The sequence below is a fragment of the Labeo rohita genome, chromosome 1 (assembly GCF_022985175.1).
Source record: "Labeo rohita strain BAU-BD-2019 chromosome 1, IGBB_LRoh.1.0, whole genome shotgun sequence".
NCBI lineage: Eukaryota > Metazoa > Chordata > Actinopteri > Cypriniformes > Cyprinidae > Labeo > Labeo rohita.
In genome coordinates, this window is record NC_066869.1 from 15,061,328 (window position 1) to 15,083,606 (window position 22,279).

General features: G+C 35.5%; 2 protein-coding genes across 2 annotated transcripts; one reads left to right on the forward strand and one right to left on the reverse strand.

Annotated features, from left to right (window-relative positions):
• The first annotated feature begins 1,230 nt into the window (after window positions 1-1,230).
• ltv1 (LTV1 ribosome biogenesis factor) lies at window positions 1,231-9,685 on the forward strand. The gene is made up of 11 exons (XM_051113188.1): window positions 1,231-1,511; window positions 1,884-2,015; window positions 2,116-2,310; window positions 3,712-3,805; window positions 5,437-5,566; window positions 5,717-5,942; window positions 6,398-6,525; window positions 6,606-6,748; window positions 7,079-7,131; window positions 7,743-7,943; window positions 9,211-9,685. The coding sequence occupies exons 1-11, from the start codon at window positions 1,509-1,511 to the stop codon at window positions 9,322-9,324; spliced, it is 1,419 nt and encodes a 472-aa protein (XP_050969145.1). The 5' UTR covers window positions 1,231-1,508; the 3' UTR covers window positions 9,325-9,685.
• A 1,635-nt stretch (window positions 9,686-11,320) lies between these two features.
• On the reverse strand, window positions 11,321-18,503 carry ifngr1 (interferon gamma receptor 1). Its single transcript, XM_051105844.1, is given in 12 exon segments — window positions 11,321-12,473; window positions 12,476-12,758; window positions 12,823-12,826; window positions 15,345-15,347; window positions 15,434-15,581; window positions 15,991-16,158; window positions 17,248-17,391; window positions 17,496-17,645; window positions 17,648-17,676; window positions 17,838-17,878; window positions 17,880-17,968; window positions 18,345-18,503. Coding segments are annotated over 12 exon segments (1,176 nt in total). The 5' UTR covers window positions 18,421-18,503; the 3' UTR covers window positions 11,321-12,432.
• Window positions 18,504-22,279: the final 3,776 nt, after the last annotated feature.

Genomic DNA, 22,279 nt, shown 5'->3' on the forward strand with positions numbered 1-22,279 from the left:
GAGCATCCGATAACTGAAATTCTTTGGTTAATATTAAACAAGGTCCAGGCATTCTGTCAGTGAATCACCAGAAAAAAAAATGAATGGATAACATTTCCTGGTAAGTGAAATTAAACATTTCCAACAAATCTAGCAAGAAAATGAATAAATCAAGAAAAATGAAGGAACACACCAGTCAAGGAGATTGATCCAAAATACAGCAAAAGCGGTAATTTGTAAAATATTTTTACTATTTCAAATAACAGTTTATTATTTGAATATATTGCAAAATGTACTTTATTCCTGTGATCAAAGCAGAATTTTCAGTGTCACATGATCTTTCTAATATCCGATTTATTATTATTAATATTTAAAACAGTTGAGTGCATTTTTTTTTTTTCAGGATTCTTTGATGAATAGAAAGATTCAAAGATCAGCATTTATCTGAAATAAAAAGCTTTTGTATACACTATACCATTCAAAAGCTTGGAGTCAGTATATATATATATTGGAAAGAAATTATAGAAATTAATACTTTTATTTAGCAAGGATGTTTTAAATTGATCAAAAGTGACGATAAAGACATTTATAATGTTACAGAAGAATTCTATTTCAGATAAATGCTGTTCTTCTGAACTTTCTCTTCATCAAAGAAACCTGAAAAAAAAAACTACTCAGCTGTTTTCAACATAATAATAACAATAAATGTTTTTGAGAAAGTTTTTTTGAGAAAGATTTCTGAAGAATCATGCGACTGCAGTACTTATGTTAAAATCCAGCTTTGAAATCACAGGAATAAATTACATTTTAAAATATATTATAATAGAAAACAGTTATTTTAAAAGTTTTTTAAAAATCTAGATTTTACAGTTTTTTTGTTCTTTGGATCAAATAAATGCATGAATAAATGACTTCTTTAAAAAACATAAAAAATCTTACTGTTCAAAAACTTAACTGGTAGTGTATAAAGGGGTACAATTTTATATAAAAACCGAAGACAACAAAGTGAACACATTCTACAGCCATAAGAAATATAAAGAAACATATAGGAAAAAATACTTAATTAAAAAAAAAAAAAAAAAAAAAAAAGCCAATGTAATGTGTGTTGGAATATAAATAATTTCTCAAAAATGCTGAGCGTTCAACGTCGTCATCAGCACGTCACGTCCCTCGTTTAGACTAAACCAAAAGTGCTTTAGGGGTGTTTCTGAACTACGACAACATTCCTGTTGGCGATGCCATTTATCCACTAGCTTCAACATGTAGTTTTAAACCATATAAATAAATAGCATTATATATAAATAATAATTTGTTGCCAATAACAGATTTGTAAGGTAGGACTATCGCTGCTCCTTCGGTCAATCGGGATGGTAGAGTCTAAAAAAATGGCCGCTGTTGTCCATGTGTTTCGAGCTGACAGAAGGATTTCTATGATTTAATTCCTCATTGTTTACTTTTCATAACGTTGATATTATTAAAGTCGCTTCATACTTAAACCACAAACGCGCGGATAATACAGTAGCGTAAGAATGGTGAGTAACCTTTATTTTGTTTACATATTTAGCTCTCAGGCTAGTGAATCCAGTAAGTGTGTAAATCACATGTCACACTGTTAGTTATTAAATATCTTTAATTTAGAAATACAAAATACATTGTCTACATACACTAAATACATTGCCTGAGTTCTAAGATAGACCTGTTTCAAGATTTATTCTTAGTTTTTGTGTTGTGTTATAATAAGTCGGCTAGCTAATAGCAGTCATATTATAAAAATACATGTTTATTGTAAAACAGTTGGGCCAAACACACAATGAATCAATAAAATTAACCCAAAAGTGACTTATAGCAGAATATGACAGATTTGTGTGTTGACTATGTTATAGTTGTGATCTGTCTGTCTCCAGCCTCACAGAAAGAAGAAAGCCTTCATCAATAAGAAGAACGCTGTGTCCTTCCACCTGGTGCACAGAAGTCAGAAAGATCCGCTCGCAGCGGATGAGACGGCACCTCAACATGTCCTTCTGCCCACTGGCAAGGTAAAACAAACACACGGAACAGGTTTTGTAGTGTTACGCAGTCATAATATACAAATATCGCCCCTGACCGTGTCGTTAAAGTTGGCATTTGTTCCTGCAGGTGGAGGTGGAGAAGAGGAAGGAGGAACAGCGCAAGTTCGGAGTGTTTTTTGATGATGACTATAATTACCTGCAGCACCTGAGAGAGGCGTCCCAGCCCGCAGAGCTGGTCTCTGCTCCCCGCTCCCGCAGAGATTCACAAACAAAACCTGCAGAGGATGAAGAGGACATGGAGGAAGAGGACGTCAGCGTCCCTGTAAGGCCATTAGGCAGCAGCTTCTCCATGCAGCCAGTAGATCTCCATGTCTGACAATATATTCTGCACATGTGACACTGACTGTGTCATTTTTAAAATATATACTGCACTTATGGATAGTCCAACTAAAAATGAGAACATGACCCTGGGCCACAAAACCATTCTTTAGTAGCACGGGTATATTTTTAGCAATGGCCAACAATACATTGTATGGGTTAAAATGATCGATTTTTCATTTATGCCAAAAATTATGTAAAGATCATGTTCCATGAAGATATTTTGTACATTTCCTACTGTAAATATATCAAAACTTAATTTTTGATTTGTAATATGCATTGCTAAAAACTTCATTTGGACAACTTTAAAGGTTATTTTCTCAATATTTGAATTTTTTTGCACCCTCAGATTTTCAAATAGTTGTATCTCAGCCAAATATTGTCCTATCCTAACAAAAAAATGACCCTTATGAATGGTTTTGTGGTCCAGGGTTTACAAATACTCATTTTACAAATACTCATTCTAAACCTGTAAGACTTTAGTTTTTTTCAGTGAAATATATAAATAGACATTGATCATTTTTGGAAAAAAAAGAGAGAGAAAGAGAAATTTTGAGGGGATTTTTTTTACCCACCTTGTTGCACACAAAAATGACCAGCTAACAAAAATGTTTGTATTATTACCAAATATTGGATTCAGTCTTTTTATCAACTTATTTTCTTTCAGTTACTCAAGAATTGATTGATCATAGCCCTCATTTATCTGAGCTTATGGGCCTTATGCACAGTTTTTGAGTTGATGTAGCCATAATTATCAAAAAAATAAATAAATTTCACACAAAAACGGATGTGCATAAACTCATTTTAATGAGCCCTATGATCAGCCAGTTTCAAAAAGAAATGCAAAACCTGTGCTAATTGGAAAAAAAAAAAAGTTGAATCCAGGATTTGGTAATAATATAGCATAATAACAGTTTTATAAGCTGTTTTTGACTGGAAACACCAAATTAGGTAATAGATTTTCAGCGCAGCGTGGGGGTGAATTATTTTGTGTTGAAATTGAGCAAGCTCATATAATAGTAACCATCAGCTTTTAGTTCACATCACAACTTTGTATCAGGTTCCTATTTCTAATTAAAAGTAGACGACGTTAGAGAACAAAACTGTGTACACATTCCTGATTTTATCAATATTTCAGTCCATTTTCCATGAAGAGAAGGATTTGAAATGTTTAACTTGTTTTTAAATAGCTCTGTGTTTGTTTTTACTAAAAATATGCGTGCAGCTGGAGTGAGGGTGACAACGAACAACGTTATGGTCCGGTTGCGTCTCCTGCAGTTGATGAGCATCTTTATGCTTATGTTTTGATGACATGATGAAATTTTTATGTTGATGTTTGTCATAGATCCAGACAGCCTCCATCAAACTGCCCTCATCTGTGTTTGCGTCTGAGTTCGAAGAGGAAGTGGGTTTATTAAACAAAGCAGCTCCTGTTTCAGGTGAGATCAGAATCAGTCCTGCTTACATTCACAAAACCTGCAGAACAAACATTTACTTTATTTAATCATACCTCATTGGCTGTCTTGATTAAATTAAATTTAATTCAAAATTATTTGTATAGCGCCTTTCACGATACATATCGTTGCAAAGCAACTTTACAGCACATTGAAGTTTTTACAGTATATTTAGTAGTAGCTTACTAGTGGCAACTATATCAAGTTGATGTACATATGGTAGAGATGTATGGTAAAGATCAATTAATGTTGGAATCGAACAAAAAACACTATAAATTAGTAGCAAAATTCGGAAGTGCTGTATGTTGTTTCAGGGTTGGCATCATCTGAAGTCCTCTGAGGGGTTGGCTTCATCTCTTCTTCATTGGTTGATTCATGAAGAAAACCAAATTAAAGGGACAGTTCACCCAAAAATGAAAATTGTGTCATTAGTTACTCTCCCTTATGTCATTTCAAACCTGTAAGACAAATGAAGATATTTTTGATAAAATCCGAGAGCTTTCTGCCTCTGCACAGACAGCAAGGGTCGTCACATGGACTATTTTTTTGATGTTCTTGGCACCTTTCTGAACCTTGAACATTGCGTTGCTGTCTATGGAGGGTCAGAGAGCTCTCAGATTTCATCAAAAATTTCTTGATTTTTGTTCTAAAGATGAACGAAGGTCTTAAGGGTGCGGAACGACATGAGGGTGAGTAATTAATGACAGAATTTTCATTTTTGGGTGAACTGTGCCTTTAAGCCCTCAGATAGGAATGGGTCATGATGGACGACTAGTCCATTTTATTATTAATATCCTTTAAATACAGTGCCGTTCAAAAGTTTGGGGTCAGTAGGTTTTATAGTGTTTTTTTGTTGTTGTTTTTAAAGAAATTTCTATTTCTATTCAGCAAAGATGCATTAAATAAATTAAAAAGGTCCATTTAAAATTTTTGTTTAAGAAATAAATCTGTTCTTTTGAACTTTCCATTCATCAAAGAATCTTGAAAAAAACAGCACAACTGTTTGCAACATTGCTTATAATCAGAAATGTTTCTTAAACATCAAATCAGCATATTAGAATGATTTCTGAACGATCATGTGACACTGGAGTAATGATGCTGAAAATTCAGCTTTACATTACAGGAATAAAGTTAATTTTACAATATATTAAAATAGAAAACAGTTATTTTAAATTGTAATAATATTTCGCAGTTTTTTTGTTTTTTCAAATAAATGCAGCCTTGGTAAACCGAAGAGACTTTAATTTTTGCAGCACTGGATTAAATGACATTTTACTATATATTGATAATTGGAAAAACCAACTAGTCGGTGCCAATAGCCTCACGGTTAGTGCGCCGACATACAGCACAGTTATGCTCATGGTGGCCCGAGTTCGAATCCCAGCTCGTGGTCGTTTGCCAATCCCACTCCCCTCTTTCTTCACCCAATGCTTTCCTGTCTACTCTACACTGTCCTGTCCAAATTAAGGCACAAAAAAGCCCCAAAAAAGAAAAACCAAATGATGGTAATATGACCTTGATTCGCAAAAAAAAGAAATATATTTTCATAAAATACGATGTGCCTGTAGTGAAAGAAACTGCCAAATGCAAATTTGGTTTTGCGTCTTGCTTTCCAGGGCCCCGTCTGGACATGGATCCTGACATTGTCGCTGCACTGGATGAGGACTTTGATTTTGAAGACCCAGAGAACATCCTCGAGGATGACTTTGTCATCAAAGCCAATGACATCATGGGCGACGGCATGGGGTAAAACTGACAAATGACAAAAGTTTAGCATGAGCCTGTTAGTTTGTTGATAATTGGATGTAAATTATGCGAGGTAGCCAATGGGCTGACTGCTTGAATCTGCATAACATCAGATACCATTACTAGTTTCCGTTTTGTTTTTGACCTCAGTGGTGATGATGATGATGAATGGGAGGACACTGATGAGGAAGAAGATGAAGATGAGGAGCAAGATTACGATTCAGAAGGTGGTCTGTCGGAGGATGAGGAAGGCGGCCGGAGAGAGTTCATGTTTGCAGACTGCGAGACGAAAAGTCGTTTCACAGAGTATTCACTCACGTCCTCCATCATGAGGAGGAATGAGCAGCTCACACTCCTGGACGACCACTTCGAAAAGGTCAGTCAGCAGATCTTCCACACACATAATGATAAACATAAGGGCCTGTTCACATTGAGTACAAATTTTGACACTGTTTTTAATTCAAGCACACACTACAAACTAGCATTTTTTCTTTTCACCTTCTGAAATTTGCCACATTTACAGTGCCACAGCCATGCACATTTTAAAAATTAAAAACAAGCGAGAACTAAAACCGTGAATCTAGTTTATTTTAAATGTACAAATGATTCTGAAGGATCATGTGACAGTGAAGACTGGAGTAATGATGCTGAAAATTAGCTTTGATCACAGGAATTAATTGCATTTTAAAATATATTCACACAGAAAACAGTTATTTTAAATTGTAATAATATTTCACAGTATTACTGTATTTGTATCAAATAAATGCAGCCTTGGTGAGCAGAAGAGACTTCAGTAGTCGGTAAATGTCTGTTTGTTGTGCTGTTGAATAGTTTTACGAGCAGTTTGACGATGACGAGATCGGCGCGCTGGATAACGCGGAGCTGGAGGGCTACATCGAACCGGACAGCAAGCGACTGGAGGAGGTCATCAAAGACTACTTCATACAGAAAGAGAAAGAGTGAGTGTGTGCGACTGTCACAGATCTGTGTGTTTATGAGAGATCACATCAGAAGAGCTCATCACTTTATGTGTGTGTAGATGTCAGAAACTAGATAAGCTGGGTCATGCAGAGCTGCCCTCTGTGAGAGAGGAAGAGGAGGAAGAGGAGGATGAAGACGACAAAGAGGTGGAAATGGTCGTTGAGCCGCCTACAGAGCGCTGGGACTGTGAGACCATCATCAGTAAGTCATGTGACGCTGAAGAGTGGAATAATGATGTTGAAAATTCAGATAAGATCACAGGAATAAATTTACATTTTCGAACTTATTCAAATAGAAAGCAGTTATTTTAAATTGTAATAATATTTCACAATTTTACTGTATTTTTCTGTATTTTTAATCAAATAAATGCAGCCTTGGTGAGCAGAGACGTATATTTGCATCAAATTATCTTATGTATTTCTACATATTAAAAGGACTTCAGTTTGTTTTGAAGACTAAGTAGTAAAATAATAATGTTTTGAGGACGCCCTGGTTGTTCTTATCATAATCAGGTTTGTCTTTCTCTCTCAGGCACATACTCCAACCTCTACAACCGGCCCAAACTCATCCAGGACCCTCCAAAGGTGAACAACCTTGCCTTACAGGTTTCATAATTAATAAACTGTTCCGTCATTACACAGATAAAGAAGGAAAGGGACAGATCAGATTCACAGCGAGTTAAATTTCCAATTCAAATCCACATCCATTTTGCATGTGAACCAAATTTCAGATGTGGTTTGAGTTGCATGTCTTATGGCTTTCACCTGTACCACAAGCAAACATAATACATGTATAACAGTAAGGCTGTAACATCAGTTAGTAAACTAATGGTTGTATTCATGTTAATCTTAACAAGTAATACCTACCATTGGAGTGACATGTTAATGCTATTTTAATGCATTGATTCATTGAGCTGTCACTAAGAAAGCACAGAGATCTATTTTGTTTACTTGCTCTTTAGAAGAGTTTACATGCAATGTCGTGACAAAAACACATTTTAAAGGTCATTAGAGAAGAGCATGTTTGTTCATAGGCATGGCTGGAGGTTTAATAGAGCTTAAAAACAAACATACAGAGATGTGGTGCATAATGCAAATAATAGAGCATGGTTCTGGCAATGCCAGAATTTGATTCCTGCATGAACATATTATGTATATCTTGAAAGCAAAATGCATAAATATAAATGTGTTTGCAGCCCAAGCAGATCAGAGTGTCCAGTAAAACAGGGATTCCTCTGGACGTCCTGCCGAAACGAGGCCTGACGGCCAAACAGGTGGAGAGGATGGAGAGGATCAACGACTCGGACCTGCCCCGAGTCTCCACACAGCCCCGCTCACGGGAAGAAAGCGCAGAGGAGAGGAAAGCCAGGAAACAGGCCATCAAGATGGAGAGAAAGGTGCGTACAGTGGCACCGCCTCCAGATGGCAGCGTTTTGTTTGTCTAATCTAATGCGTCATGCTAGAAAGAATATTAAATATTAATCTCACCCAGTTTACTAGATCTATTTCTTATCTCAGCTTTAAGTCCTGTCAGACATTATTAGGTTGTTGAGAAATGAGTGTGCTGGCACTTCAGGTTGTCAGACTGATGTTTATAACAAAATGAGTGGGGAAATCCCACATAGCACAGTTGAGGTCATATAGTCCACAAAACAAAATAATGGTCATTTTTTGAGCAGTTAAACTGCCCGCTGTTCTTCAGAAAAATCTTTCGGATCCCACAAATTCTTTGGTTTTTCAGCGTCTTTGTGTATTTGTACCCTTTCCAACAATGACTGTATGATTTTGAGATCCATCTTTTCACACTGAGGACAACTGAGGGACTCATATGCAACTATTACAGAAGGTTCAAATACTCACTGATGCTTCAGAAGGAGAAATGATGCATTAAGAGCCAGGGGGTGAAAACTTTTTGAATTTGAAGATCGGGGTAAATTTCACTTATTTTGTCTTCTGGGAAACATGTAAGTGTCTTCTGTAGCTTCTGAAGGGCAGTACTAAATGGAAAAAAAATGTTATTTAGGCAAAATAAGAAAAAGTTAAATATATCTATTCTGTTCAAAAGTTTTCAGCCGGCTCTGAGTGCATCGTGTTTCCTTCTGAAGCATCAGTGAGTGTTTGAACCTTCTGTAATAGTTACATATGAGTCCCTCAGTTGTCCTCAGTGTAAAAAGATGGATCTCAAAATCATACGGTTACTGTTGGAAAGGGTTCAAATACACAAAAATGCTGGAAAACCAAAGAATTTGTGGAACCTGAAGGATTTTTCTGAAGAACAGCAGGTAGTTTAACTGTTCAGGACAAACAAGGGACTCATGGACAACTATCACTAAATGAAAAAACAGCTGTGGATCATTCAGGTAACAACACAGTATTAAGATTCAAGGGCATGTAAACTTTTGAACGCAGTCATTTTTATGTATTCAGCTATTATTTTCTTTTGTGGACTATATGTAAACAGCTTTTATGCGTAATATCTTATTCAGGTCAGTACTAAATAAACAATAACATGCATTTTATATGATCCCTCTTATTCTGCTAAAATAATTAACATTTTGCAGATTCTGAAAGGGGGATGTAAAGCTTTGACCTTAACTGTATATTAGCAGTATATCTACCTAAAAAGCACCACAGCAAACCTCTATTTCTTCATTGTTGTTTTAGGAGAGGAGGTCGGAGAAGAAAGCAAACAAACTGGCATTCAAACAGGAGAAACAGATGCAGGAGAAGCAGATGGTTAATTTAAGAGCCAACGTTCAGGGCCTCAAGCTCTCATAGGACGGCAGAGACAGTGACATCTACAGGGGCTTACTAAAGATCAAAGGTTATACTGTTGCAGTACATGATGACATCATTATCCTTATTAGAACTGCCAGATTGACTCATACAGTGAATATGCAGTTCTGAATGATGTTTTTGAATAGTGTTGCCATGGAGACATCATAACAAACGGAATTGTTAGAAACTGTTCTATTTATGTTTGATTGTTTGAAGGTATACAATCAAAAGGAGTTCATTTCTTAATGACTCGGGAGCTTTTCTTTTGTACAAAAAATGTAATTAAACATATTCATCATATTCAAAGCAGCTTTATAAAAAAACACAAGTACAGTTTTTCCATAATATCCCAATGTGGTTTTAAAAAAAAAAAAAAAAAACCATACAGTCGCAGTTTTTACAGTGGCACAGTATTGAAGTATCGAAGGTAATGCAAACTGTCAGCTTCCTGTAAGCTAGACAGGATGGCTTTATAAAGTGGCTTGTTAGTTCATCATGATGAAAATCTCATCTCTCCCGTCACTGTTATGCAAAGTGCATAGATGTCATTCACATGATTTGAACAATAAACAACTCTGACCTCAAAAGTTCCTGTTTTTATCATGAACTGAGCTGGTTTAAGATCTGAATTATGAGTTTCTGAGTCAGCAAGCCCTGATATCATATAAAACAACTAAAATGACAGTGTCTTTAAAGGTTAGAAGTTGTTTAGTAGCAATTTAGATGCACACTACTGTTCAAAGGTTTGAGATCAGTGAGGTGTTTTTGAGAAAAGACACTTATTCTCACCAAGGCTGCATTTATTTGTTAAAAATACATTAAAAACAGTAAAATTATGAAATATTATTACAATTTAAAATAACTGTTTTCATTATGAATATACAGTAAAATGTAATTTATTCCTTTAAGTCAAAGCTGAATTTTCAGCATTATTACTCCAGTCTTCTGTGTCACATGATCCTTCAGAAATTATCTTAACATGCTGATTTGCTGCTCAAGATACATTTCTGATTATTATGAGTGTTGAAAACAATTGTGCTGCTTCATATTTGTATGGAAATTATGATACTGTACTTTTTAGTGAATAAAAGGTCAAGAGATTTAAGTAACATTATATTGTCTTCACAGTTACTTTTGATGAATGCATCCTTGCTGAATAAAAAGTATTCATTTCTTTAAAAAGAATGACACTGACCACAACATGACACTGAACAGAAGTGTACATTTCTGTACAACATTTCATATTTACAAAAAAACAAAAAATAAATATAGCTGCAAGCAGCAATTACTGGAGTTCGAGCATATAAGGCCTTTAAGGTTCTATTCAAAGTTGTTCAGAATAAGGGAATATATCCTACAATATGAAGATCTAGTGTTTGTGTGAATAGATGAGCATTTTTTAACAATTTGAGGCCATTTACCATAGATATCTTGTGTTTTTAAAGCCTTTTTAACTGTTATAGCGCCACTTATGCTCCGATCTCCATGAAACTTTGCATGCTTGTTAAGAGTCATCTGCCATATGTTCTCACCAATTTTCAAAATGTTTTGAGTGTTTGTTTAGGTTTTATAGGCTTTTGGGTATATGTGGCCATGCCCCTTTTCTAAATGACCCGGTTATAGCTAACGGAAGGAAAAATATTAATCTAGAGAGTCCAGAGAATATTACTATAGTGGTTTGATCGAGATTGAGCAAAAAACCTATGACTAGTTCGCAAAAGTAGGTTTTTCACATATTTGAATTTTTAATAAACGATGTGATTGACAACAATGGTTCTTGAGGCAAAGTTGCTCAGCATGAGGAGATCTATCAAATGATATGCATTCTGTGTGGATGTGTGAAACACCACATGATTACAGAGGCAAAAAAAACTCGTTAACGCCAACTAGTGGCTGATTTGTTTCAAAATTCTTACAGACCTTTACAGCTGAGTCGAACATGCCCAGTGAGTTTCGTTCCGATCGGCTTCCGTTAACCTTGTCTAATAGGTGCTCAAACTTCATTGGCTAATGGCGACCATGTTTTTTGAGATACGCCAATGTCCTTATAGACACTTGTGACACTTCGGGCAAAGAGACTGCATACCAATTTTCAAGTCGATCGTACGATTGCATAGTTATAGTCATTTTTATGTTTTTTCTATCTTATAGCGGCACCAAGTGGCAGAGCTGTGCAATTTTTTTATTTGACCAAAGATTAAGCTTATACACATGTGTACCGAGTTTGCTGAAGATATCTCATTCCGTTCAAGAGTTATAGCTACATGTAGCAATTGGCTAACGTTAGCATATAACGTTTTGTCGTTCCTATGCGACTGTGAGTCAAAATGTAAACTTTTTTTTATAATTATTGATATTCATTGTCAAGGCAATATTTCAGCATTGGTTTGATTCCAATCTGGCAAAAAACCTAGGACTAGTTCGCAAAAGTTGGTTTTGGATAAAATGCCGTTTTGCGGAAAAACCGGACTTCGTACGAAAAATCTGCTTTTGTTCGTCTTGACTCAAGAATCGCAACGATTTTTGAGTCTGTGACAAAAATTGTATGAGCTACGGCCAAAAATGTAACAAAAAATTATTTTTTTGCGCTGTAGTAGTATTTCTTAACAAAGCCAGGCAAAGATCTGTTTGGTGTTTGGTGTTGAGGTTTCCAACAGAAGCACATAAAATACAGTAATTGTTTTATAATGCCAGTAAATGCGCAAAAACGCAAATCCAAAGACCCGACTTACATGACCTGAGCAGCAGTTGTAAAAGACATTGTAAAACTTTGTTCAAAGGCCACAAGATAAGGCTGTCCGAATAGAAGATAAAACTACAGTATATAGTAATATATAAGTAGTTATGAACCAGATAAGAAGGAGAATAAAAATAATCCCCTGAGCTAGTGTATGAGGAGTTTCGGTTCAAATAAAAGGAGTGCCGTGATGAAGACAAATGCCAAACACGTTCTTCCACTGTGCCACGAACCGGAAAACCTGGGGGAATTCCATTTCATGATGTCATGTGAGGGCTTGTATTTGTACAACAGTCCCATCCCCCATCGTGTTCCCAAAACACATCCAGGCGACAGGTCTCAGGACTTTTCCTGTCTTTATGGTACTTTCCTTAACCTTCTAGAGCTCTAAAAAGCAGTTTAGGTCCATAGCATCTACCATATCTCCAGAACTCATCTCCTGTCTGGGAGCATGTGGACAGTCGTAACCCTCTGACAGGTTGTACGGCTCATCATCAACAAGGTCATTAGCCCCGTAGTTTTTAAATTCTGAGTTTCCGCTTCCTATATCCTTGGTATCAGAGTACGCCGTTGCATTGTCGGTTATCTCATAGACCTTTTGTTCTTCAGGGGAAATCATTGGCTCCATATACACATTGCTGTCCATTTTTTCCCGGTCTGGAGGCAACAGGGGCGGTGGATTGATATTCGGCCAAACCTAAAAAGACACAATTTACAGTCACCTATCCCTGTGTAGGAATGCTGCTGGGTAACGTTCACACCAATCTGACAGAGCGTAACCAGCAAAAACATATGAGTTCCATCACAAAAGAAGATATTTGGAATAATTTTTTTCTAATCTCTGTTCAACTTTTAGTCATGTTAGTTTTCAAGACAACATTTCTAATCCCCCCAGTTTTAGTAACTTTAGTGCTTAATTTGTTAATTCCAAGACAGCATGTTTAGTTTAAGATTTTCATTTAATATTTAGATTTTATTTCAGCATTATGTAAACTATTTTTAATAGTCTTGGTTTACAAAATCAACACTGATGGTGACAGGTTATTTGCTTAGAATTGTCTGGAGTATTAAATGGATAGTACGCAAATTTACAGTTATCCCTTATCAAATTTTCACTAAATGTACAAATTGTACAGTCAACATTCTCTAGCACTTTTATAGTTTCTGACTTTTGTTTAAAGGGGTCATCGGATGCCCATTTTCCACAAGTTGATATGATTCTTTAAGGTCTTAATCAAAAGTCTCTAATATACTTAATTTAAAAATTCTCAGTGGTTTTGTAAAACAGCACCCTTTTTACCTTGTCAAAATGAGCTCAGCAAAAATCATCTCATTCTAAGGGGTTGTTCCTTTAAATGCAAATGAGCTCTGCTCGCCCCGCCCCTCTCTTGTCGCTGTGGAATGACAATGTTGTTTACTTGAGCCGCATTTAGCCGCTAAACTTCCTAATTACCACGTTATAAGGAAAGGCGATCGCAAAGATTCATAAAAAAACGCTTATACACACTTCTGCTGTAAGTGAAGCTGGATAATAAATGATTCGCGCAAACACAGACGGATATATGTAGATCGGGAGGCGCATTCCCTTCACAAACAAATGTACCTTAATCTACTGCATGTTCAGCGGCTCAGATGTCGGGAGTAAATGACGACCACTATGTTCATTATTACATCCAGCAACACAACACCTCAATCGCTCAATCGGAGATATTCTTGTCTAACTTACATCCCTGCTTCGGCATGAAACAAGGAAAGTTACTGGACTGTTACAGCTGGTCTGAGTTAAAACGCTCATGTCAATCAACTATCGTGGGAGCGGCCTCTGTTGGTGTGACGCAACAACGACAGGCATCTGAGAATGGCTCCATTTGAAAAAGGGGATATTATTTTTACAGATTAATTAAAAACCACTGCATGGATTTTTATCATTATAAGGTAGATTTGTACATACACTGCCAACACACATTAATGTTCAAACAACATGAAAAAGTGAACTTAGCATCCGATGACCCCTTTAATTGATGTGTACAAAAAGCAGAAAGTTTGAGCTCAAACAAACTAGTAATTAGGGCGATAACGATAATATCGCGCAATATGAATTTCCTCCATAAATGCTAACAAGAGTTCGATACATTGTTTATGCAGCAAAGGCGAACAAAAAAGCGCTAATCAAAGCACGCCACTCGGACCGTTTATCCGCTCGGATCAAAGTTCAAACGGCGGCACAGCGCGAACTTACAAAAAAGAGCTTATTAGAACAGAGGAGAGGTCATCGCTGATGAGTCTGGGTCACTAAACAGAGCCAGTGTGAAGTGCCTGAAATCAGCGAAGAACATAAATGACTTGGTTTAAAGCTAGATGAAACGGCGCTGACAAACAGAATAAACACTGTGCGCAACGATACCGCCATAAGGCTTTTAAATCTACAAATCGCCATCATTTACCAGATTTACTGTAGTAGCACTAACTGCACACTGGTATTGTGTCAGAAATGTGGGTATATTTTGTCAAATTTTATTATATTATTAATGCAGACATGTATTAAATGTATTGAAGGAGGAGTAATGGAATATAATTACAGTATGTTTTGTGATTAAGCTATAGCGTTTATGCATTTTATACTCATTATATCATGTATTTAGACTGCTGTTTTTCATACAAATACCTAGGAACCATATTACATTTTTACCATGGTATTGAGGTGCTGATGTGGTTTTAACTGTTATTATCATGATCTATGGATGATACTATGGAAGAGCAATGGTTAATCAAAAAAAAAAAAAAGAAAACTCAAACAGTCAGAATAATTATATTTAACCATTTAAAAATGAGGTTGCTACAGTCTTTACAGATATTACTGATTTTGATAATGAACCAAAATCTACATCTGTATCATAACTCAAGCTACTATCAAATGTGTATTTCCAATAGACAAAAAAAAATATATATATATTATTATTAATATTATCAGGTAACACAAACCTGTTTCTTGGTTTGAAACAATATTATTCATTAAAACATGCAGAACTAAAAAAAAAAAAATGTTCTCTCTTAAGATATTTATTTTGTTAAGAAAAATGAGAAAAAGAAGAATTTAAAAAATATCATAAAAGTGTTTTTTGGCCATATCACCCAGCCCTACTAGAAATGATTGGGATATTGTAGTGTTATTCATTTTGTAAATACCTATGTTCATTTTAGTGTGTCTTGCATAAACAGGATTGTGCGACAGTGATGTAAATACACAGTTCTAGTTAAAAAGGAATTGATTTTATGCAAATACTTCCTACACAAATTGTTAAAATCAATTTAATTTATATCAGAATGTCTTACTAAAAAAATGTACACACAAATATTGAGAATGTGTCTTACCAAAAACCCATAGCTTCCATCATATCGGAAACTTGCTTCTTAATTGTTGCCTTGTCCTTTGTCACTAGCAGCATAATGATGGCGGTTATGAACAGCAGCGTTAAAACGACACCCAGCACTGGATACAAATACACTGTGATTGATGGATCTGGATGGACGAACGAAAAAAACATCAGTGAATTACTTCATATGAGAATGTGCATGTATTTATTGTCAGGTGTATCAATTAATATCCCTTTAGATTGCTTGGTTTTTGTTTTAGCATATGTATCATATGTAAAAAACAACAAAACAACAACAACAACAACAAAAAATATACATATATATAATTTGCCTTGAGTATTTATGTATTGTAATGGCAGGATTCAGGGAAACTATGCTTTAGTTCTAATTTCCAATTTGTTAAAAAAGTCAAAAGTCTGCATATACCTACAAATTTTCCATTTAGGACTAGTTGCTATAGATTTTGAAACAGTAGTAAGTCATGGATGCTGCGTTTCCACTATTATCTGCCTTGTGAAGTGAATAAAAGTCTGTTTGGTTGAAATCGCACTTACAGCTTCTTATGTCTCCTGTGAAACAGCTGCTTTTTTCATTGAATTTCCTCTGTCCAGCTGTTCCAGTCAGACTGATGCAGTATTCACCTCTGTGCCCAGAAAACACAATGGACTTCTCACATATTTTTTGCGTTATGTCACACCTTCCACAGGTTTCATTCTCCTCCTGTGGAGAAAAAAAACATTACAACTATTTAAAAGAACAGTTCACACAAATGAGCATTTTGTCATTATTTATGCACTCTGTTTGACTTGAGATAAACACTATACTGTTCAAAGATTTGGCATCAATAAGATTTGTTTCTTAAATAAATCAATACTTCTATTCAGGAAGCATGCATTAAATTGATCAAACATGAGAGAAAGATGTGGTTTCCACAAAAAGAGAACAACTATGTGATAATTGGTAATATAACTGGTAATAATAAATGTTTCTTAAGCAGCAAATCAGCATATGATAATGATTTCTGAAGGATCATGTGACACTGAAGACTGGAGTAATGATGCTGAAAATTCAGCTTTGATCACAGGAATAAATTACATTTTACTATATATTCAGAAAACAGTTATTTTGAATTTGAAAGCTTTTACTGGATTTTTGATCAAATAAATGCTGCCTTTCAAAAATATGTAGAAATTCAGGAATTATTTAATTTGAAGATATGTGACCCAGGACCACAAAACCAGTCATAATGGTCAATTTTCTGAAATTGAGATTAATACATCATCTGAAAGCTAAGTAATAATAATAAATAAGCTTTCCATTGATGTATGGTTTGATAGGATAGGACAATATTTAGCCGATATGCAACTATTTGAAAATCTGGAATCTGACGGCGCAAAAAAAAAATCAAAACATTGAGAAAATTGCCTTTAAAGTTATCCAAATTAAGTTCTTAGCAATGCATATTATTAATCAAAAATTATGTTTAGATATATTTACAGTAGGAAATTTAATACATTTCTTCATGGAACATGATCCTTACTTAATATCCTAATGATTTTTGGCATAAAAGAAAAATCGATCATTTTGACCCATGCAATGTATTTTTGGCTATTGCTACAAATATACCCGTGCTACTTAAGACTGGTTTTGTGATCCAGGGTCACATATATAATTACTTAAATTTCCTCACTCAAAGTAATCATCAATTACTTTTATGGTTCTTGGAGCTATAAATTATTAAAGCTGCTAAAAAGTTTTTTTTGTATTTGGTTGAACTACTACTGCAAGTAAACATGAAAGTGAACGTTACCCCTCTGTTTCAATGCAGTATTTCAGATTATCGTTGAGGTTGCGCAGAGCCGGCGAGTTTCTGTACAGCTGAAGAGGGTTGGCGAACTGGACGTGAAGTTTGCCATCTTTGGGAGAAAGTTCAACCTCTGGAAAATCCAAATAACCTGAACACACAAGATTACAGTTAGATTATACTGCTGGCATTTACTATGATAGGTGATATTTCTACTAAAAACATACACAACATACACACATACGCTAAACATACACTTAATTTCGTTGGCAGAATTTTCATTATAGCTGAAGATCTTTGATGTGGTCGGCTTTGACTTCTCTCCTCCTCGCACGGCCATCACAGTGACATAGTAGCGGTTGAACTGTGCATTGAACATCATACTGGATATGTTTAAATGCAGATTTTTGTACGCTTTTGTGTAATATTAGAGTTCCTGGAACAAAAATAATAGTAAGCTCAGAAAGCTCATTATGGCAATCATATGGTTTGACTGGTATTTTAAAAGACTCACCAAAAGATAAAATGAACATTTAGAGACTATAAAAGGCTCTTAGTAGCTTGGAAAGATTAGGTTTTTTTATTCAGATGATTTACTTTTTGAGTTCATCGTTCACCTCCACCTGGAATTGTATGTCCTTGACTGAGATCAGGATATTTCCATCGAACTTCAGCTCCATAGCTGTCACACTGAATAGACACGTTAGCAGGAGACGGGAGACTCACAGCTACAAGAGAGACCAAATCATGTTAGTGTTTGATCAGTGTTTGTATTAGTCTGACCACATGATCTCCACATATATTACATTTCTTATTATGCTAAGTAAATCATAGCTCATAATTCCCATTCAAAGTACTATAAAAAGACCAAATCTGTTAAGACATATGTGGGCTAAATTTCAAAACATAAATAATTAAATAAGATGATAAAAGTTGCTTCTATGTGAAAACTAAAGCCCTTTAATACTGTGCCATCCAGCTTCATATCGGTTGGGCCCAACATAAACGTTGCTCATTAATTTTTAACATTTATGAAATATTTAGTGACATTAAACAATGTTTGAATAAACCTTAAAATGTTTAAATGTATTCAATTCATCTTACCCTCTGAGGCGGATTTTTGCATCAGGATCAAGACAGTGACACTGATATAGACCTGTATCTGCATTATTGCCAGCATGTTTTCTCGTCCAGTAAAAAATGTTAAGCCTGGCGAAGTTACTGTTGTCCAAGTGTAGTGAAAGACTTTTCCGTTCAGATAACAGTGGCTGAAACCATTACAGTTCTGAAAGTTACAGTAATTAATCATTACACTCGCGTTTCATTTAATGCGGGTACAGCAGGATTTCAGCTCTCGATTTAAAATATTATAGTGACATCTGATGTTATATCACGGTGTTACTTTACAGGTCAGATATACTGTACCGTACATAGAAATTATTAAACAGTCATACAGTGAGATCTATCTATCTATCTGGGTCATTCTATAATTAGGGGTACATTTAGTTTTCCTTTTCCCCAAAACCCCAAACATGGCCTGCTTTGAAACCATCTGTATTTTTTACAGTGCTATATAGGTGATCTGTAGGAATATGTGTATAAATACCATCTATGTGTGCTGCTGTCCACCATGTTACCTTTACTGGGTAACACAGTTGACAGCTAACTTAGTTGACATTTTTAGTGTTTTGAGCCTATACTCAACATGGAAGCCTAGAACTACTGAGCATATGGTATGTTTAGAAATATATTTTCATAAACAAAACATAAGTTTTAGTTAAATTGTCTTGCAAAAATTTGCAGCAATAATACTTGTGTAACACTGTTGACAGTTAATTAATCCACTCTTGACAAAGGTTTGCTAGTTAACCAATGTTAGGGGAAAGAGAGAGAACATAATTTCTAGTGTTTCATCCTTGTGCTTCTAGAGGAAATATCATCATACTGTGCAAATTATGCAAGAATGGGACAAACCATTCCTTTTTGAGGGGGGTTTTCTAGTGGGTAACTTGACAATGGTTTTTCGGAGACAAATAAAAAAAAAGGGTTATGTCACAATAAACACTTCTTATTTTTGAAGTGCAAATGTCTTGATAAACTAATCTAACTGAAGGCAAAACTATGAAATTAATTTATATTTGAGGTAATTTTCATGCTTAAATGCAGATTAGAATGAGCAACTTTACAAAATGGGACAGCTGAATACCAGGGGCTTTATATTAATGAAAATATATTAAAAATATACTTCACAAACGCGAGCTGTACCCACTATCTATCTATCTATCTATCTATCTATCTATGTAGTCCTTGATTCTCGAATAATATGCAGTGGCGTTGATATATATTTGGACACAAGTCACAGTTAAAACTGCATCTAAGTGTTCCAATTGTATGCATTTTATTGTAAATGCTCTTGCAAAATATTGAATATTATTCTGAAATGGTGTGGATCAGGACATGATGTCATCCTTCCTCATAAAAGCATCACAGCTCAGTATGTCAGAACATGTGCTCTAAATGCAAGGGCAAGGCTCTTCGTTCAAACTCGTTCAGACCAAATATAATATATGGTCTGGCATCCATGAGAGCTGTAGATCAGACGGAGAGAGAGATTACTCTAGAGCGACTGACCCTTCACCTCTGGATTTGAAGTTTTCTGCATCACTTATATAACACACCAGAGCTGGATCTGTCTGGAACAGGCTAAAACTGAGCAGAAAACCAATTGAAGGTGATTTCGTATGCATGTGGGGGTGGTTGTTGAATATTTTTACTTGGTTAGTTAGCAGCATGTATTTGGCACAATGAGGATCTCAGTTACAGTGTTGGCATTAAATTGAACACATGCACATATACTAAATACAACTAGATAATGAGAAAACACAATAATGTCAAATTCATAATGCATAGCAAGTTTGGACCAAATACTTTAAATGCTTCTAAAAAGAAAACAGGCAACTGACCAAACGAGCTGATTCACTAAAATGCACTTCACTTGAAAGTCAGTCACCAAGGCTGCATTTATTTATTTAAAGTTGGAAGAAAAAATTTGAGTCTTTCAACCTACCCTAACTGTACTGAACCAGAATACACAGAGAGTATGCATGTGCATGGCAGAGCTAGACAAGATGAGTATTTGGGGTTAAAACGTATATAAAATTTAAATTTTTTAAAAATGGCTGATCGTTTCGCTAAATAAGAACCTTGTTCCTCGGCTCGTTTAGAGCCGATCGAAGCTGCATTTAAGCTGCATTTTGGACCAAACTCACAGGCTCCATTAAAATCCTCTATATAGTACGGTGGCCGGGAAGTGCAAAACAACATTACAAAGTGTGAAACACTTTTACAAAGCTCGAGACAAATTTACATTTTGGAAAACATTTTTACCTATCATAAAACACAATTACATGGGAAAAACGATTTTACCAAGGACGAAACAAATTTACATTTTAGAAAAAAAATTAACAAGACGCAAAACACTTTTACCAGTCCCGAAACAAATTTACAATGACAGATTCTTTACGGAAAGGGAATGTACCACACACCGGAAGTGACGCTGTGAAATGTGTTGTGTTGTTGTTGGTGGTGAGCGCGGTAAATTCGTGTTGTGGAGTAAATGGCGTAAATAAAGTTTATGGTGACCGAACATGGACTGCGGCAGAGGGATGTTTTGCCCGTTTTGTGGCAAACACATGAGCAGCTTAACGTGGTTTTGCTTTACGTGTGGTCGGTGTTTGGAGTTTCTAAAGCACGCGGACCAGACGGAAACACCAGACATACTGCATCAATGTGTTCAATATTTTAACGAGAGCCACTCACCTCCGTGAAGTTGGCACCCCATAAAAAGAAATAATGACCAAAACTATGCCATTCGTTTGTGCTGATTTGTGCCGCAAATTGAACGTTTGTGCTGGTTTGGTGTCTAAGATATTAAACATTATTTTTTTGACCGTGTGAAGTCATTTTACACCCCATGTTGCCCATATCGCTCCAAACCGGCGCAGTTCGTTTGTGCTCGATTTGTGCTCGTTTGTGCCGTTAAAATAAACACTGTATCTGTTTTCCTTCCCTAGATTTTTTTTTTTTTTTTTTTTTTTTTTTTTTTATTCAAACAGATGAAAATATACAGTCACCTTCTCCTTCCCTAGATATAACAAAAATATTTTCGGGGCTGTGACGTCACTCTCCACCCCAGTTCGTCTAAATCACACAAAACTGGTGTCATTCGTTTGTGCTCGATTTGTTCTGGTTTGTGCCGTTGAAATGAACGTCAAATATATTTCCCCTTCTTAGAAATAACAAAAACAATTTGAGGCAGTGACGTCACTCTCCACCCCATGCCTTCCAAATCTCTCTAAACCGGTGCCGTTCCTTTGTGCTCGATTTGTGCCGCTAAAAGAAACCATGTAACCATGACCTCTTTTTAAATATAACGAAAATTTCACTGTCAACTTCATTTAGCGCCACTGCAGAGTTTTAAAAAAAAGTTAGTGTTCTTGCTGCGTTAAAATTTTAAATGTACTCTTTTCATTTAGTCTTTTCAAGTTAGTTTTTACTAACTTCATATTTAAATTTGACTAAATTAAACATCGATTCTTAACGAACATTCGCTAATATTAATAAATTGTATAGCCTATATATAATTATATAGCCTAATTCAAATCGCTCCCCACACAAAATGGCGTGTTTATTTGTGCTCGATTTGTGCCAGAAATCCTGGTTGTGACTAAAATTCGTCTTAAAATGGATATTTAAAGGGAGAAAATTTAAGCACTTAATATACCATTATCTATAGGAAACATGTAGCCTAAATGTAATTGCATGGCATGCTGCATTTTAATAGCTAATATGGTAAAGTTTTTCTGTCCCCCTTATAAACGATTATTTACCGCACTGCTTAAGAAAACGAAAAAGGGGCTCGTAGATAAAATAGGCTCAAGCTATAGACTACTGAATGTGTGCATGGCAGGAAAAATTACCGGTCATTGGAAAAAGACTACAAGAAATTGATAGATACTACTGTAGCTAATCACAATCGC

Excerpts from the sequence above, each read along its gene's own strand:
- ltv1 (XM_051113188.1), top strand. Across the intron at positions 2,016-2,115 it reads TCCTTCTGCCCACTGGCAAG|GTGGAGGTGGAGAAGAGGAA; the intron begins GTAAAACAAACA and ends TTGTTCCTGCAG. Across the intron at positions 3,806-5,436 it reads CAAAGCAGCTCCTGTTTCAG|GGCCCCGTCTGGACATGGAT; the intron begins GTGAGATCAGAA and ends CTTGCTTTCCAG.